Here is a 14,555-nt window from a genome sequence, read left to right on the forward strand (position 1 = left end):
AACACTTTTCCTGAAAAACCCACTCCAGAGTCTGTCTGTCCTCTGCAACTCTTTTTCACGTAGGATAAAAAGTTTCATTATGGATTAAGCCAGTTTGAATCAGGGTTCCCATTATTTGTGGCAGAAAAACTCAGATGGAAAAATATCTTTTATAAGCCAAAATTATAATTATTACTGCCATCCAGCCAACTATTCGTGTTGTTGGGAGAAGTGAATAAATTATTCTAAGCAAAGCGAATTGCCTAGGGCCTGGTACACAGTGATCCCCCATCAATATCAGTCTTTCTCATTTTACCTGGAGTTGTCGAATACTGATGCGTAAGTCGGATTCATTAAATCCATATGGAATATTCCATCCAAGAGGACCAAATTTCTTTCGCTCCTGCACAAGGGCATGAAAAAAGCAAACTCCAAACAGCAACTTTTCCCAAGCCTTTAAGACAAAAATATGCAACAAGAAAAAAATTCTGATCAGATTTCCATTATTAAAATGGGGGGGGGGGCTGATGACCTTTCATTGTGAGATTCTATGATCATGTATCTCTACAAACTTTTATTTAGAAAGACTATCTAAAACAACGCTTACTATAAAAAATATCAATCTCATGACTTCTACATCTTGTACCAACACGTATGCATTGCCCTTAGTCTGCCTTTGTACACTGACAGTTTGGAAGGCTGCGGATAGAGGCCTAAGCAGACCTCCCTGCTGTGTCCACACAGCAAACGGCTCCCACACAGCCTCAGCGACCCCTACATCAGCCCCAGACACAAACCCTGCTGAAACAGACTCCATGTTTTAAGAACTACTATGGATCTCACCACAGCTGACTGGGTACAGGGCCACCAAAGGCAAGAGAGTGTCTGCTTGGAGCCATTCGCCAGAGGGGACAGAGAAAAGAATGAACAAGGCCTAAAATTACCAGGGGCTTGTAATCTGGCAGGAAAACCAGCCGGGTGGGCAAGGATCACACAGAATCTGATCAGGACTGTGGCCCTGAAAAGAATGAGTATTTGTGCCTTCAGGGAACAGTCCAGGGGGAAGAAGCCAGAATGTTAATAGTGGGCACTTTATATTAAAACAAACAAACAAAAATCTTATGACTTAACAAAACCCTCCAAAGCTAGACAAACTTCAATAACATTCCACATTATTAAAATGCAATAGTGCTGGAGAGACATGCCAAGATGGCAGAACACAAAGACCCTGAACTCATCTCCTTCCTGGACACACCAAAATTACCACTACTTACAGAGCAGCTATCTATGAGAACCTGAAGAATAGCAGAAAAGATTTTCCACAACTAAAGACATAAAGAAGCAATCAGAAGATGGGTAGGAGGATCACCATACTACCTTCTCCACTCTACTAAGTCCTCTTTCCAGCTAAACCCACAAATATCCTCCCTTTGTCCCAGAGTTACAAACAAAATTATTGCTCAGAACTGGGGTCACACAGAAAGCATCATCAAGCAGAAAGAAATGAGTTGGCTTCCAAAGAATTCGACCCTTTATCTGCAATATCATTCTTTTTCCAGTTCAAATAGGCAAATATGATAAATATCATAGTATGCGTTGTGGGTAAAAGGAGAGGATGGTTTTCTCTTAGTACTGATGCTTCCGTCCATGTAGGGAAACCTCAATTAATGTAACACTCCTGGATTTTCTATGTTCTTAAACTCACTGGTAGAGAGAGGAGTACCTATCTAATGGGTAAATTTGGGAAAAGTTAAGCAAAAAAGATTTGCTCAGCTTTTCCCTTTTCTTTCTTAGATGTGAGCTTCCTGCTGGGAAGAAAGTTTTGCTCTCTTTTTCTAGGTAGATAAATCTGCTTCATTCTGGGTTCTGTAATATTCACTTCATTTGTTCACAGATATAAGCCAAATCTTCCAACCTAGTCTGTATCAGTAACTAAGGTTATAATTTGGTTCCCATATATTTATACTTTTTTCCTGTTTCTTAACTGGTAAGAATTTGGGCAGAGAAGAGGAGTGCTACTTATTGGAACTGCTACTGTCCTCAACACCATGTGCAAAACTGTTTCACAAACAGATACACTGAAGAAGATAAAGAAGGCTGAGCGCCTAAGGCTGTATGTTTTACACACAGATACACTGAAGAAGATAAATAAAAGAAGGCTGAGCAAGTGAGCTCCAGAAAAACATCTACTTCTGCTTTATTGACTACACCAAAGCCTGTGATTGTGTGGATCACAACAAAATGTGGAAAATTCTTCAAGAGGTGGGAACACCAGACCACCTGACCTGCCTCTTGAGAAACCTGTATGCAGGTCAAGAAGCAACAGTTAGAATCAGACATGGAGCAACAGACTGGTTCCAAATTGGAAACGGAGCACGTCAAGGCTGTATATTGTCACCCTGCTTATTTAACTTACTTGCAGAGTACATCACCTGAAAAGCCAGGCTGGATGAAACACAAGCTGGAATCAAGATTTCTGGGAGAAATATCAATAACCTCAAATATGCAGATGACACCACCCTTATGGCAGAAAGCAAAGAGGAACTGAAGAACCTCTTGATAAAAGTGAAAGAGGAGAGTGAAAAAGCTGGCTTCAAACTCAACATTCAAAAAACGAAGATCATAGATTTGGTCCCATCACTTCATGGCAAATAAATGGGGAAACCATGGAAACAGTGACAGACTTGATTATTTTGGGCTTCCAAATCATTGCAGATGGTGACTGCAGCCATGAAATTAAAAGACGCTTGCTCCTTAAAAGAAAAATTATGATCAATCTAGACAGCATATTAAAAAGCAGAGACATTACTTTGCCAACAAAGGTCCATCTAGTCTAGGCTATGGTTTTTCCAGTAGTCATGTATGGATGTGAGAGATGAACTATAAAGAAAGCCGAGTGCTGAAGAATTGATGCTTTTGAACTGTGGTGTTGGAGAAGACTCTTGAAGAGTTCCTTGGACTGCAAGGAGACCCAACCAGTCCATCCTAAAGGAGATCAGTCCTGGGTGTTCATTGGAAGGACTGATGTTGAAGCTGAAGCTCCAATACTTTGGCCACCTGATGCAAAGAACGTACTCGTTGGAAAAGACCCTGTTGCTGAGAAAAGATTGAGGACAGGAGGATAAGTGGGTGAGAGAGAATGAGATGGTTGGATGGCATCACTGTCTCAATGGTCATGATTTTGAGCAAACTTAGGGAGACAGTGAAGGACAGGGAAGTTTGGTATGCTGCTGTTTATGGGGTCACAAATAGTCAGACATGACTTAGTGACTGAACAACAAACACTGAAGAGTGTTATTAATACGTCAAAACATTATTATTAGAATTTCCATGAAGATAGATTTTTTTTTGGTGGTGAGGGTGTCTATTTTATTCTCACTGCCTTATATCTAGTACCTAACATACATATTGTTGAAACAATAAAAAATAATGTGAAAATAGATTGCTAAAGGCACTGCTGGACTTCTGTACAAACTAAGATATATTCATTCACTCAGTTCAGTTCAGTCACTCAGTTGTGTCTGACTCTTTGCGACCCCATTAACCACAGCACACCAGGCCTCCCTGTCCATCACCAACTGCCGGAGTCTACCTAAACCCATGTCCATTGAGTTGGTGATGCCATCCAGCCATCTCATCCTCTGTTGTCCCATTCTCCTCCTGCCCTCAATCTTTCCCAGCATCAGGGTCTTTTCCAATGAGTCAGCTCTCTGCATCAGGTGGCCGAAGTATTGGAGTTTCAGCTTCAGCATCAGTCCTTCCAATGAACACCCAGGACTGATCTCCTTCAGGATGGACTGGTTGGATCTCCTTGCTGTCCAAGGGACTCTCAAGAGTCTTCTCCAACACCACAGTTCAAAAGCATCAATTCTTCAGTGCTCAGCTTTCTTTATAGTCCAACTCTCACATCCATACATGACTACTGGAAAAACCATAGCCTTGACTAGACGGACCTTTGTTGACAAAGTAATGTCTCTGCTTTTTAATATGCTGTCTAGGTTGGTCATAACTTTCCTTCCAAGGAGTATGCGTCTTTTAATTTCATGGCTGCAATCACCAACTGCAGTGATTTTGGAGCCCCCCAAAATAAAGTCAGCCACTGTTTCCCCATCTATTTGCCATGAAGTGATGGGACTAGATTCCATGATCTTAGTTTTCTGAATGTTGAGCTTTAAGCCAACTTTTTCACTTTTATCAAGAGGCTCTTCAGTTCCTCTTTGCTTTCTGCCATAAGGGTGGTGTCATCTGCATATCCGAGGTTATTGATATTTCTCCCGGCAATCTTGATTCCAGCTGTGCTTCCTCCAGCCCAGGGTTTCTCATGATGTACTCTGCAAGTAAGTTAAATAAGCAGGGTGATAACATACAGCCTTGATGTACTCCTTTTCCTATTTGTAACCACTTGTTGTTCCAAACTGTTGTTCCATGTCCAGTTCTAACTGTTGCTTCCTGACCTGCATATAGGTTTCTCAAGAGGCACATCAGCTGGTCTGGTATTCCCATCTCCTTCAGAATTTTCCACAGTTAATTTACTCAATAAATATTTATTTGAATATCTACTACATGCAAAGAAGAGCACAAACAATTGGGAATAAAATGATGAACAAGATAGGTACAATTTCTGTCTTCTTAGGAAATGCGTAAAGTTCAATATTAAATAAAATATTTATGTTCTCATATTTTTCACTGTAAAGCACATTTTAGAAGTTCCAAAGGCTGAATATTACCAGTTCCTTTCCTTCGCATCCACTGAAAAACTCAGGATCAGAAACTGGATCAGTGAGGTAAGATTGGAGGAGATTTAGCCGAAGACCAGTAGGAGGTTCATTAGTCATTTTGACTCCATTCTGTAGAATTGTTACTGGGAACTGAGACAAAACAAAGAGCATTATTCTAGATAACCAACTCAAGTCTTAAAAATGCATATAGTAGTAGATTAAAAGTAGGTATAAGAGAGGACTCCAGGAATATTTTTAAAACCTCTTAATGTTAAGCGTTTAAGATATACAATGTAATAGTTAACCAAATATACGTACTAAAATCCATAAGAAATAAACATACTTTTGGAGATGGGTAACTTGTGAGCCAAAGCCTAAAGGATGAGTTACAGACTTCAGGAGAAAAATCTTCACATATTTTTTCTAACATGGGCATCCAGGAGACAGCGAGGTGACAATTCTGTAGGCAAACCCAAGTTCCTTCCTCTATTGCTGCTTTAATCATTTTTGTTGCAATGGGTCCTTGTCCCTGTCCCAGTGAAATAGCTTGGAATTTATTTCCAGACATAGCTTTATCATTTGCAAATTTTAGCAGGCCTAAGAGGGCATAAAAATAAATGGTTTCACTGCTTATTCTAAAATTATAAAATATGCTTTACGTTTCAATATATACAAGTATTTAACTGTGAAAAACTCGAGTTATTACTTTTCCTTATATATACCAAATTTACTAAGTGATTTATAATCATCCAGGAAATAGATACTGAACAAGATGATTTATTCATAATTTCTTAAAGTTGGCAGTAGGCTTTCCTGGTGTCTCAGTTGTAAAGAGTCCGCCTGCCAACACAGGAGACACAGGTTTGATCCCTGGGTCAGAAGATCCCCTGGAAAAGGAACTTGCAATCCACTCCAGGATTCTTTCCTGGAAAAATTCCATGGACAGAGGAGCCTGGCAGGCTACAGTACATTGGGTCACAAAAGAATCAAACACAACTTAGTGACTAAACAACAACAAAAGTTGATAGTATATGCACTTACTGGCCATGGGATCTGCTCCTGGAGACAACACAAAAATTAAGGGAATGGTGCAATTTGAATCCAAATAACTCTTTGTCAAATCAAATGGTGGAGGCTCTACAAACTTTTTCCCTAGTTTGTCAGTTACATAATTAGTTATAGCTGGAGTTATCTGTTGAAGAGAGAAAAAATACAATCTTTAGAGTAATTTTTACTTTACAAAACAACTTTTTTCCCGAAAACTGACAAAGAGCAAACTATGAGTCTAATGGACAAGAAAAACATGCAGTATATATCATAGACGAAGTACTAGCTTTCCTAATATATAAAAAGTACCAAAAAAAAAAAAGTACCTATAAAGTAATGGACAAGACTAACAATCCAAGAGAAAATGGGCAAAGAAGATAAACAGTGTATAGAAAATGAAATAGAAATGGATCTTAAACATGTGAAAGGAGGCTCAATCTCATTCAGTACAGCAGAGACTGCAAACTGTCCCATTCTGTGTCTCCTTTGGGTAATAGAATCCCAAGTTCTCCCAGCCTTTCATGCAGCTAGACATGGCCACGTGACCAAGTTTTGGTCAGAGAAATACAAATAGAAATTATATACAGAACTTTCAGATCCTATTTTTATAAGGAAACTGTTTGCCTTCAACACTCTCTTCTGTTCTATAGACGTGGTGTTTATGAGCTAGCTTCAATCTCGCTGACAAGGACCAAACTTCAGGAGACTTCTCTAGCGTGAGAAAAGAAACTTGAGTCTCTGGATGATCTTAAGAACCTCTGTACCCTGCCGGCCCTCAAGCATTTGCTTAGGGCTGTTAGGAAAGATAGAAATTAACTTCTATTTCATTTACGCTACTGTATTTTAGGTCTCTTTGTTACAGGAGCTTAGTCTATACCATAATACTTAAAAATAAGAAAAATACAGATTATAATTATATTAGATACCATTTTTCTCCTACCAGTGAAAGTGTTAGTTGCTCAGTTGCGTCTGACTCTTTGCAACCCCACAGATTGTAACCCATCAGGCTCCTCTGTCCATGGGATTCTTCAGGCAACAATACTAGAGTGGGTAACCATTCCCTTCTCCAGGCGATCTTCCTAACCCAGGGACTGAACCTGGCACTCCCACATTGCAGGAAAGATTCTCTACCATCTGAGCCATCCTTATCAGATGGTTAAATAAATGGGACAACAATAGCCTCTGTGTACTCATCCCTAGATTGTTTATTTTTCACAGTAGGCTAAAACCTGTTAGCTCAAAAGTCCATTGGCACCAAATTCAAAATATTACATATTCAACTGTTTTAAACATAGCCTAAATAAGCAGATTTTTAGCCATTTAGAGCTTGTCTACTTTGCAACAGACAAAGGATGAGGTGGTTGGATGGCATCACTGACTCAATGGACATGAGTTTGAGCAAACTCAGGGAGACAGTGAAGGACAAGGAAGCCTGGTGTGCTGCAGTTCATAGGATCGCGAAGAGTCGGACACAACTTAGCGAATGAACAACAATAGCAGATTCGACACTACAAAAGAAGAAATCACCACATTTAAAGACAACAATAGGAACTGTCCAACTGAGGCAAAGTGATACAAAAAATTTTTAAGTAATTAACAGAGTATCAGACACCTGTGGTATAATATCAAGTAGTATGCATGCTAAGTTCCTTCTCGTGTCGGACTCTGTATGACCCTATGGACTGTAGGGCCGCAGGCTCCTCTGTCCATGGGGATTCTCCAGGCAAGAATACTGGAGTGGGTTGCCATGCCCTCCTCATCAAGCAGTGTAATGTATATTTAATTGAAATCATGGGCAAAAAATATTTGAAGAAATAATAACCAAAGTTTTTCTCAAGTTGAAGAAAACTATAAACCTACAGGTCCAAGGACCTCAGCGAACCCATCTGAGCATCTGAAATGAAGGTTAAAGTACCAAATAATAGTAGCTTCAAGCCTAGTGTTTTATAAGTGGCAGATTATCTAGGTTCCAAATAGAACCCATTTGTTTTTTACCTTATCAGGTCTTAAGCACCGAAGAATGATTATTTTCTGTAGCTCATTTAGCCTTGTATCCATTGGTGCTGGAAATTTAGCATTGTGCGGCTCCTTACTGTCATAGATCTCCCGCCATTCAGACAGATTGTCATAAAAATGATCCCTAATGGAAAGAAAAGCTTAACAATTATCCTTTCACTGAGAAACACCGAAAGAGATCATTGAATGAGGAGATGAATCAAGACAGTTTTAGAACTGTTTTTTAAAGATCACTAGATTACAGATTTACCCATCACCATTCGGTGCTAAGTCATCATGTTTAAACAAGTACCTGAGTCCTCTGAAGGCAGGAAATTCACTTGCACGACAAATTTCCTCCCAGCTTTTGTCCTGTAGCCAAGTTGGATCAGGATTTTTCTCAGCACTCTTAAGACTTACTCCTCCAGTTAAAAGAAACATCAGTTCCTGGTATTCAATCTCTTTCTTTGCCCTGTGTTCCCAAAATAAGGACTGCTGTAAATTGTTTTAACATTAAATGAAGTCAATTTCTGCTTCTATAGCGTGGATAAAATAATCAGAACTGACTTATACTACTGCTGTTAACAACTAGAAAAAACAGAAAAAAAAGTCAAAGAATCAATTATTTTTAGAAATTATAATAGCCAATGAAGGATTGTGGAACCTGAAAAACGGAGACAAGGTGATCCCTATCATTGCCTCAGCTATCTGCCTGGAGGCACTTTTCAGACTATAAAGCGAGCGGAGGGGGAAATCAAAGTCAGAAACTAGGAGTATTGTGGAGTTGAAGAGAAAGAGGTCAGAGTTAAGGAAGGCTGAGGTGACTGGAATTTGTGGGCAGAGTACCAGAGGGAGGGAGATTCATGGAAAAGGAGCTCCGGAAATCTGCATACACATCCTCTTGATTCTTTCATTAAATGCCAAGTTATGTATGTGGACGGTAAAACTCCAAGAACCCAGGCAAAGAATATCTAAGGAGCTGTAAACTAAGTAGCTATCAAAACTCACACAGGACTTAAGATATGAGTTATTGCCAACTAGACTTGAATCTTGATTAAACACCAGGACAATTCAGTGGTGACACTGGCGGGATTATACCTTAGTAGTGAAGCTAACCTAGCTGTAGAATAAAGTCTATTCTAAAACTGCTGCAAGAAAGCGTAAAAAAAGGAGGGGGGGGCTTGAAAAAGTCAAACGATTCAGTATAATTTAAGTATATGCAAAGTAAAGTCTAGAGCAAAGTCTAGAGCTCTTAAAGAAATTAAAAAACAAACAAACAAACAAACAAAACCACCAGCATTCACCAAAGTAAAACTCACAGCATCCATAACCAGGAGAAAAATCAGTATGTAGATACAGACATAGAAGTGGTAGAGATGATATAACAAGCAGACAAGAATGTTAAAAGAGCTATTATAAATATGCTGAAGGAGTGAAAGTGAAACATGAACATGATGAAGAGAGAAGTGGGCAACATAAAGAAAATAATCAATGAAACTTTCAGAGATAAAGAATTAAAATCCGAAAGAAAAATTCACTGAATTTTTCTAAGGTTTATAAAACCTGAAAGTATCCATTACCAGAAGACTTATACCATACGAAATGCTAAAGGAAGCTTCAAGGAGATGCAAATTTGAATCAACAAAAAAGAATAAAGAGCATCAGGAATGGTTAACTAGTAGATAAAGATAAAAGGTATTTTCCTATAATTTGTCTCTTTAAAAAAATAATTGACTATTTAGAGCAAAAGAGCAATGTGCTGCAGACTTTATAACATATGCACAAGTGAAATATAAAACAATAAAACAAAAGCTATAAGGGAGAGATGAAAGTATATTGTTTCAAGGTCTTTTATATGTATATAATATATAATACATATATGTATACACACACATAAATATATATATACTTTTCTCTCTCCCCTTATACCTTTTACCTTATACCTGTCACATATATATGCAAATCAAAAGATATACTGTGACCCTAACAAATCACTAAAATAATAAAACATAAAATTATAGCTAATAAATGAACAAAGGAGATAAACTGGAACCACAAAAATACTCAAAGAAAAACAGAAAATGAGGAAATGCAATAAAGAACAGATCAGCAAAACAGAAAATAAAATCATAAGATGGTAGATTTAAATATAACTCTATTATCTCACTGAATATAAATAGTCTATAAACGATTTTATTAAAGGTAGTGATTATCAGATTGGATAAAACAAGTAAGCCCCAACTACATGCTATCTACAAATATAGTTTAAATATAAAACAAATAGGTTAAGTGAAGTAAGCCAGAAAGATAAAGAACATTACAGCATACTAACACATATATATGGAATTTAGAAAGAAGGTAACGATAACCCTATATGCAAAACAGAAAAAGAGACACAGAAGTACAGAACAGACTTTTGAACTCTGTGGGAGAAGGTGAGGGTGGGATGTTTCGAAAGAACAGCATGTATATTATCTATGGTGAAACAGATCACCAGCCCAGGTGGGATGCATGAGACAAGTGCTCGGGCCTGGTGCACTGGGAAGACCCAGAGGAATCGGGTGGAGAGGGAGGTGGGAGGGGGGATCGGGATGGGGAATACGTGTAACTCTATGGCTGATTCATATCAATGTATGACAAAACCCACTGAAATGTTGTGAAGTAATTAGCCTCCAACTAATAAAAAAAAATAAAAAAGAAAAAAAAATAAAAGTAAAAGTATGGAAAAATATATACGATGCTAACAGTACTCAAAAGAAAGCTGGAGGGTCTACAATAATAGCATACAAAGTAGATTTCAGAGCAATGGTATTACCAGGGATTTTAAAAGGTCAAATCAATTTATCAGATGAACCTAACAGTCCTAATCATTTACACATCTACTAACAAAATGTCAAAACACAAAGTAGTATTGATGGAACGGCAGGAGAAATCTCTGCAGAGATTCCAAATCTCCCTCGATAGTTGAACAAATAGAAAAGCAATAAGAATATAGAAGATATATGGACCATCTTAACCTTCTTGACTTTTTTTAGAACATTCCACCCAAGAACAGCAAAATTACACAGTCTTTTCAAGAGCACACAGAACATTTACAAAGACAGATCATATTCTGGACCATCTAATGTCTCATTCATAAAATTTCTGGACTAGGAATAACTATGGAGACAGAAAGTAGATGAGTGTTACTGGGGCTGGTAGTAGGAGTAAGAATTGACTAAATTGCCACAAGGAAACTTCTGGGGATGATAGAAGTACCCTAAAACTGGATTTTGGTGATGGTTGCACAATTGTATAAGTGTACAAAAAAAATCATCTAACTGTATTCTTAAAATGGTGAGACTGCATGATATGTCAATAATATCTAATAAAGCTGAAAAAACAAAAGGGTATCTCTATTGAGTAACTTCCATTTATATTAATAGATAAAGGTGCAAAAGAACATTAACAGTGTATTCCCTTTGTGTAAGAAAGGAAAATAAGAAAAACATATACAAATTATGTAGATACAGATATACACATATGCTTCACAAAAATTTATTTGAAATGGATCATAGACCTAAATGTAAAATGCAAACCTATGAAATTCCTAGAACATAGGAAAAAATCTAGGAGGCTTTAGGTATGGCAATAACTTTCTAGATACAATACAAAAGGCATGATCCATGAAAGAAAGAATTGATAAGATGGGCTTCATTAAACTTTACAACATTTGCTCTGCGAAAGACACTGTCAGAAGAATGAGAAAGCAAGCCACACGCTGGGAGAAAATACTTCCCAAAGATGTATCTGATAAAGGACTGTCATCCAACTCAACAATAAAAAATGAACAATCAAACCGATTAATAAATGGACAAAAGCCCGTACAGACACCTCACCAAAAAGATAAAAAGATAGCAAATAAGCAAACTTCATTATCATATATCATTAATGAAATGAAATTTAAAACAAGACAACACTCCACATCTATTAGTATGGTGAAATCCAGAACACTGACAAGACCAAATGCTAGCAAGGTTGTGAAGCAACAGGAAATCTCATTCACTGCTGATAGAAAGCAAAGGATTACGAGATGTACACTATATGCTTGTTGGGTCTCTTCTGGGACCTGTTATGTAAAATGGGCTTAAACTTCCACTTAGGACCCATTTTCAAAGTAATTTTCACAGAGAAAATATGAATCAAGAAGGAAAATCTTTTAATAATTTAACGGTCCCATAAATAAGAAAGTAAATCACTCCTCCAGCACTTTATTCTGCTCAATACGTGCTGGCTTCTGAGTTCCTGCTTCTTTCAGAATGTGGGTCAGTATCAACATTCAGGACCCCAAGGACCACAAGCCAAGATTCCTAAAAAGCTGAGGTGCCACGTGGAACATCTTGGAAGACAGTCTCTTACAAAACTAAATACAGCAAATTCCCATCGGCCATCTGTTTTACATATGGTAATGTAAGTTTCCACGTTACTCTCTCCACACTCACAGAACTCAAACAGGGGCTTTGTATCAACCTAGAGGGCTGGGATGGGGAGAGAGAGAGGAGGGAGGTTCAAGAAGAGGGAGACATATGTATACCTATGGCTGATTCATACTGATGTTTGACAGAAAACAACAAAATTCTGTAAAACAACTATCCTTCAATGAAATAATAATTTTAAAAAACTTAATATGCTTATTCACGATCCAGCAATCACACTTAGTATCTAACTAAATAAGATAAAATATACATGTATCCAAACACCTGCACACAAATGGTTCCAGCAGTTTTATTCATACTTTTCAAAACTTGTAAGCAACCAAGATGTCCTTCAGTAGGTGAACAGATAAACTGTAGTATATGCAGACAATGAAATGTTACTCAGTGCTAAAAAGAAATGAATCATCAAGCCATCAAAAGACACAGAGAACCTTAAGTGCATATTAAGTGAAAGAAGTCAATCTAAAAACCCTATTTTTTTTTCTTTTGGCCATGCCACACACCACACGGTGGTATCTTCGTTCTCTGACCGGGACCAGCAGTGAAAGTGCCAAGTCCTAACCACTGGAACGCCAGGGAATTCCCTGAAAAAAAAACTATTTCTTGATATGAATGGTAGTTACACAGATTTTTGCTTTTTAGGAATTTACTAGACTGTTGAACATTTTTTGAGTTCTTTTGTATAACCCAAATTTTAAAAGTCGAACATAAAAACACCAACACTGCTAGAGAGAAATGAACAACTAAATTCATGACTAAAAAACAGAGTAAAAAAAAACATGATATCCTTATGTGAGAAGCCACTGATTAGGTTTTCCAGGTAGGTTTTTAAAATAAAGAAAAAGCAAGTAACTTACAAAAGAAGATTGGCACACAATAAAAAGGAAAACAACAGCTTGTCCTTCTCAAATAGTGATCGGCATATATTACAGTATAAGTTGTACGTAAAGTGGTCATTTAAATATCTCAGGCGCTTTTCCAAAATTTTGGATTTGTTACTGAAAGGTTGAAAAAAGGAAAATACATTGAGTCAAGTTAAGCTAAGAAAAAATAAGTTACACATGAATTAACATACAAGTTTTATTTTATCAAAATAACCACTGTTAAAAACATGAAACTACACACACACACATACATACACATGAGTGCATATCAAAAAATGGTGACATCTGAATAAGCTCTCTGGATTGTACCAATGTAAATTTTCTGGTTGTGATACTCTACTATAGTTATAGAAGGTGTTATCATTGGAAGGGAACCCTCATGCACTATTGGTGGAAATGTAAATTGGTACAGCCATTATGAAAAACAGTACAGAGGTTTCTCAAAAAAATTAAAAATAAAACTACCATACAATCCAGCAATTCCACTTCTGAGTATTTACCCCTAAAACACTCCAAAAAACACAAACTCAAAAGATATGTGTGCCCCTACATATATTGCAGCATTATTGTTTTTCTAACTGAGGTATAGTTGATGTACAGCACAGTAATTCAGATATATACACTTCTAAAAATGTTTCCAAAGTGGATGCACTATATTACATGAGGGTTCTGATGACTTCACATCCTCACCGACTTGCTATTGACATTTACGTCAATTCTTCAGCTTGAATATCCTCCATCATGTAGGGTGAGTTAACTCAAATTCCAAATCCCAGCTGGGAAAGCTTAGGGATTTCAATCACTCAGGAAAGACTGTTCTACCAAGATCCCATGTAGAACACATATGCTAGGCTCAAATCATATTTTTCTTCCACTTAACAAGTTACTTAATACCAGACATTGTTAAAAATACTTTACAAATATTATCTTTTAATTCTCAAAACAATTCTTAAAGGTAGGTACTATTATTATCCCTATTTTACAGATAAGGAAAATGGAAGCAATTACAGAAAATACCAGACATTGTTAAAAATACTTTACAAATATTATCTTTCAATTCTCAAAACAATTTTTAAAGGTAGGTACTATTATTATCCCTATTTTACAGATAAGGAAAATTGAGGCAATTACAGAAAAGTTAACTGTCTTGCCTGTATTCATGTAGCTATTATGTGGCAGAACTGAAATTTAATCCCTTACTCCAGTCTAATTCCAAGATCTGTATACATTCATTAATTGGTTAAAGTGAAAACATCTAGCAAATGATTAGAAATGTGGAGCTGAAACTTCTTAGGGACCTCAAGGCTGGAGGAAGATAAACTGGAGTTGCTAGCAAAGATAGGTTATTGCCTTAGCAAAATATTTAAAAGAAAGGTGGGGAAAGGACTAAAGCTAATCCCTCTATGCTTAAATCTCAAGTTGGAGTGAAATAAAACTTAGAAGAGAGGTCTGCTTGC

The 14,555-nt window shown here is 37.2% G+C and overlaps 1 protein-coding gene across 2 annotated transcripts in view; it reads right to left on the reverse strand.

The window, feature by feature from the left end:
• The window catches only part of DNAH12 (dynein axonemal heavy chain 12), a 177,223-nt gene that overhangs the window by 15,588 nt on the left and 147,080 nt on the right, over positions 1-14,555 (reverse strand). For both annotated transcript variants that reach the window (XM_043443267.1, XM_043443266.1), the window contains 7 exons: positions 13,072-13,212; positions 8,053-8,211; positions 7,740-7,884; positions 5,739-5,889; positions 5,041-5,294; positions 4,707-4,847; positions 296-433 (listed from right to left, as the gene is read on the reverse strand). In XM_043443267.1, the coding sequence (XP_043299202.1) occupies positions 296-433; positions 4,707-4,847; positions 5,041-5,294; positions 5,739-5,889; positions 7,740-7,884; positions 8,053-8,211; positions 13,072-13,212 (1,129 nt within the window). The remainder of the gene's footprint in view (positions 1-295; positions 434-4,706; positions 4,848-5,040; positions 5,295-5,738; positions 5,890-7,739; positions 7,885-8,052; positions 8,212-13,071; positions 13,213-14,555) is intronic.

Source organism: Cervus canadensis, chromosome 22, assembly GCF_019320065.1.
Source record: "Cervus canadensis isolate Bull #8, Minnesota chromosome 22, ASM1932006v1, whole genome shotgun sequence".
NCBI classification, from domain to species: domain Eukaryota; kingdom Metazoa; phylum Chordata; class Mammalia; order Artiodactyla; family Cervidae; genus Cervus; species Cervus canadensis.